Source organism: Lampris incognitus, chromosome 5, assembly GCF_029633865.1.
Source record: "Lampris incognitus isolate fLamInc1 chromosome 5, fLamInc1.hap2, whole genome shotgun sequence".
Taxonomy (NCBI): domain Eukaryota; kingdom Metazoa; phylum Chordata; class Actinopteri; order Lampriformes; family Lampridae; genus Lampris; species Lampris incognitus.
Genome location: NC_079215.1, coordinates 49,177,344 through 49,182,211, shown reverse-complemented (window position 1 = coordinate 49,182,211; position 4,868 = coordinate 49,177,344). Strand labels below are relative to the sequence as shown.

Genomic DNA, 4,868 nt, shown 5'->3' with positions numbered 1-4,868 from the left:
TCGCATCTCGACTCCTTGCTGACCTGCGACAGACGGGGCGCCGACGTGTTGCGTCAATGGCGCCCGGAGTTTTTAACATACAACACTCATTTAGCGCACCCTCATACAGACGGTGCACATGTTGTGTCAGTTCGCATGTCGAGTCTCTAAGGACGGGGTTATTATTAAAGCAGAAGGCACTGCGGCCTCATAACAGCACAGTGCAGTACAGTACGGTACAGTACAGTACAGAACAGTACGGTGCAGGACGGTACAGTACAGTGCAGTGCAGTACGGTGCAGTACAGTACGGTACAGTGCAGTACAGTACAATACAGTACAGTACAGTGCAGTACAGTACTCATTCCAGTTGGGGCGAAGGGAAAGTACAGATGGACATGAAGCAGGCCTGGCATACCAAGGAGGGTTTTATTGATTTTTGGGGTAATGCAGAGAAAACACGTTTTTCCACAGTATGGAGGAGGAAACTAATGTCACAACAACTCTTAAAAAGAAAGAAAAGTGAGAAAAAGTAAAAATTGCATACCATTTAAAACAAACCCCTGCCTTAAAAAAACTATTTAAACTATCCTATTTCAAGGTTCAACAACTTTATGTATTTCTGATTAGATTTAGAAAATTATCATAAAATTGCAGTACAAAAACCTTTTATGATAAAATGTCAACGGCACAATACGATAGCGGAAATGTCAAAACTGAACGTGAATTTTTAACTCCCAAGAAATACCGTCTCTTAGATGATGAGTTAACATCATGCCTTCAACCACCTGCTACTGTTTCTATTCCCCCTACATCAACATCAACAATCTTTAATATGGATTGAACATCCAAAACATAAAGTCACAAATTCTCTAATCTAAGGGATGTTTTTAGAATAGGATTTAAGAGACCTTTTTTTTGTTTTGTTTTTTTGCAATAATCAGAACAAATAAAAAAAATCAAAAACAAAAGCAGAGCATTATCTAACTGCATCGTATCCAAAGTCGAACAAAGTGTGAAACCAAAATCGGTGCAGCTTTCTGACAGTGATATGAAAAAGAGGTAGCACTGGTGCCCCAAACGCTCCCTGTACCCATGGGCTCCTGGCTGTACTGAAACATGACGTTTCTCCCAAAGCTAGTGGCCAAAAAGACTGATGATTAAATCTACAATGGTAGAAACACTGACAAAACAAATGGTAACTGTCAACAGCAAATTCATATACTTGCAAACAACATCCAAGTTCCAAGTGGATGAAAAAAATACCCTTCTGAAATTATTTCTGCAACAAAACTGCACACAAAGCAATGTAACAATACAACATATAATGTCCCTGCCCTCCTCTACATGTAAACAGACTGGTTCTGTTTTACATGACTCATCCTGCACCCACGGGTCAAGATTTTGACATCTGACCCTCTTAATCAGAAGGTTTTGCGCACTAAACTAGCAGGTCTAGCGGCTTGTGGCTGAATCGATTTTAGGCAATTGCCAACTGGGCTGGGTCATTGGCCTCCCATAGCCTCTGAAACTCCTGAATGAAGGGTCGAACCAGGTCTGGCTCCTCGGTGATCAGTACGTTCTCCTTGTTGTTCTGCACAGCAGTCAGTGTCCAGTTCATGGAGCCAGTTATGAGGCGCCGGCCATCTGCCACCGCAAACTTGTGGTGCATGTGAACAGCAACAGAGTCGTACCGAACACAAATCCCTGAGGAAGGCAGAGATGTGGTAGAACATAAAGAGCCTTTACAAAGAGATCTGTTCTACAAGTAAATTCAAAGTTTTGCGGGATACATTAGTGGTTTCTACAATAGTTAAAATTTGTCTACGCTTGTTACCAGAATAAAGTCATTTGCAGAGTGTTCTAACTTCACATTATATGTACCAACCAAACTGTCAGTATTCTATTGTTGAAAGTACATGAACTCCCCTATCACTTCAGCTAGTTTATTTTATTAAACAAGTGTGATTGTAAAATCAACAGCAACACAAATTTCACTGTTTTGAGGAGGTGGTTTGTGTTGAATGGACAGGTGTACCTGATAAAGTAGCCACGGTGTGCATGTACTTAATACTACTTTCCATAGTAGTGTCCCCCCCCTCTGTCTCTTACTCTTAACTTTCATGGGGTATTTATTACTGTTGAGATTTGTGTCAAGGACCACCTCATACTGCAATTGTACGTTGACAGTTGTCCAAATTAGAGCTCTGAGAATCAAGCCTGTTTAAACACGGTATCATTTTCACTATCTTAGAGTTGTGTAGTGGTCTAATCCTGATCAATATATCGTTACATTCCAAAAATTAATTTCAGTCTCAGTGGGGGAGCAACCTGTTATTCCTTGATTAAGGAATATTTGACATACTGGAGAATATCAGCTTTCTGCAGAACAAAATGCCAAAAAGGGTTAAACAGAAGAGTTGACTGTCTCATGCCAAACGGGGTCTTAGTCATCTAAATGCTGTGCCTAATGGTATTTGCCATCTTGTTGCCAATTGCTTAAGTAACAATAGGGGCTACATAATTAAGTTAAAAGCAAAAGGATGCAGCATGAGAGAGAAAGAGAGAAAAACAAGCATCAGCAAAGCACCATTCAAATTCTCTGAGCACGATTGCTATGACTCATACAGGGGCTTGTAGGGGCAACGCACCCTACCTTCCCTCATCAGTTCCCATCATCTCTCCATTTATCAATGAAAAACCCAGAGTACCTATTAATGATTCTGTTGTTAGTCTGAACACAGAGAGAGCACCATTGGCCGAGGCAGGCCAAAGTCATCCTTCCTGTGTTTTATTTGAAAAAAAGGTACGTGACAATTTAGACACGGGAGGCGGCTGTAACATTTCCAAACAAACGGAAGTACTGAGTCACTGTTACTGATCAGATGACATGACATGACCGGCTCTGCTACCTGCTTTGCGGAGGAACCCAATCTGGGAGCCTGTGATGAGTGAGTAATCCTTGTCTGTCAGGACACGGACGGCGATGCCCCTACTGTGCAGAACAAGCACTGCTCTGCTCAGTAGCGTGTTTGAAAAGGAAAACACGCACAGGTCCAGAGAGGAGGACACAGACATGATGTGGCGGATGAGGCGAGAGAAGGAGTTCTCGATTCCATGGCGCAACGGACAGGAACAGGGGCTGAAGTGAGAATACAACATGTCTACTTAAATAGCATTATTCACATGGCGTTCAATTGTCTGCATTCAGTTTTCACAATGCTATGGCTCTCTGCCTTTTACATTTCAGTCTCTCACATTCTTGTCAATCAAGTGGTGCAGAGCATGGAAAATAATTCTGTGGCTGACTATTTTTTTTTAATATGCCACAAATAGTTTTTTCCCCCCCATTACACTGCAGTTGCTAAATCATGACTGCAAAAATGGGACTGTACTTGCACAAAATGGCACCAGTCCTTTCATTTATGCAGTCATCTAGTCATTCCCTATAAAATCTCAGTAAAGCATATTGGTACATTAGTATTAAAAGCAATAGCTAAAAGACTGTGATTTTGCCATTACTGAAACTCACTCTGAGATGGCATAATGCATAAAGCTGATGGCCAAAACAATTCACTTTTTTATGATACAGAAAATGCTATGTAAATTGCCATGATATACACACAAAAAAGAACCTGGCAAACTCACGACAGGGAAGTTGGAGTGATGATGTGCTCCACACAGGCTACCTCTGTGGGGAAGAACAGCACCTCTTTGACCGGCGTGTCAGGCCTGCGGCGGAGCCAGCAAACCAACTCAACAATGAGAGTGAGAGCCACTGCCCCCAGGCCCACCACCTTCAATGCCCACACTGACATCTGAGGGCAAGCACAGGCAAATAACAGCACATATTGGCAAAGAACAACATACATACAGAGGAACCGACACACAAAGATGCACAAATTCAGGATGGAGAAGCTATACAATGCATTCACTTTTAGTGGGACTTCTTTAAATGTGGCCTAGTTATCTGGGAAAGAGACTTCAACGCATTGGCCGACATTTCAAGAGAAATATGATCTTGACACCCCATCAGTTAAGGCAGCGTTATTGATTTTTGATAGATGACGTAAAAATTGCAACAACCGAAGTGCATTTTGGGTTTAACCATCATCTTCAAGAAGAGAAATGTGGAAGGACAGATGGTGGTCGATTTTGCGAAAAGAATGGAAATGGCTGTGGTGAATACATATTTCAAGAAGAGGGAGGAGCACAGGGTGACGTACAAGAGTGGAGGAAAGTGCACACAGGTGGACTATATCTTATGTAGAAGGCGCGATCTAAAAGGGATTGGAGACTGCAAGGTGGTGACAGGGGAGAACGTAGCTAGGCAGCATCAGATGGTGGTCTGTAGGATGACTTTGGAAACCAAGAAGAGGAAGCGAGTGAAGACACAGCCAAAGATCAAATGGTGGAAGTTGAAGAAGGAAGACTGTTGTGTGGAGTTCAGGCAGGAGTTAAGACAGGCACTGGGTGGTAGTGAAGAGTTGCCAGATGGCTGGGCAACCACTGCAGAAATAGTGAGGGAGACAGCTAGGAAGGTACTTGGTGTGTCATCAGGACAGAGGAAGGAAGACAAGGAGACTTGGTGGTGGAATGAGGAAGTACAGCAAATTATACAGAGGAAAAGGTTGGCAAAGAAGAAGTGGGATAGTAAGAGAGATGAAGAAAGTAGACAGGAGTACAAGGAAACGCAGCGTAAAGTGAAGAGAGGTGGCAAAGGCAAAGGAAAAGGCGTACGGTGAGTTGTATGACAGGTTAGACACTAACGAAGGAGAAAAGGACTTGTACCGATTGGCTAGACAGAGGGACCGAGCTGGGAAGGATGTGCAGCAAGTTAGGGCGATCAAGGATAGAGATGGAAATGTGCTGACAAGCGAGGAGGGTGCT

General features: G+C 42.8%; 1 protein-coding gene across 1 annotated transcript; it reads right to left on the bottom strand.

Annotated features, from left to right (window-relative positions):
- Positions 1 to 1,458: 1,458 nt before the first annotated feature.
- Positions 1,459 to 3,796, bottom strand: pld6 (phospholipase D family, member 6). Its single transcript, XM_056280542.1, has 3 exons — positions 3,627 to 3,796; positions 2,891 to 3,120; positions 1,459 to 1,685 (listed from the first exon to the last, which is right to left on the bottom strand). Exons 1-3 carry the CDS (start codon positions 3,794 to 3,796, stop codon positions 1,459 to 1,461), a joined length of 627 nt encoding a protein of 208 aa, XP_056136517.1.
- Positions 3,797 to 4,868: the final 1,072 nt, after the last annotated feature.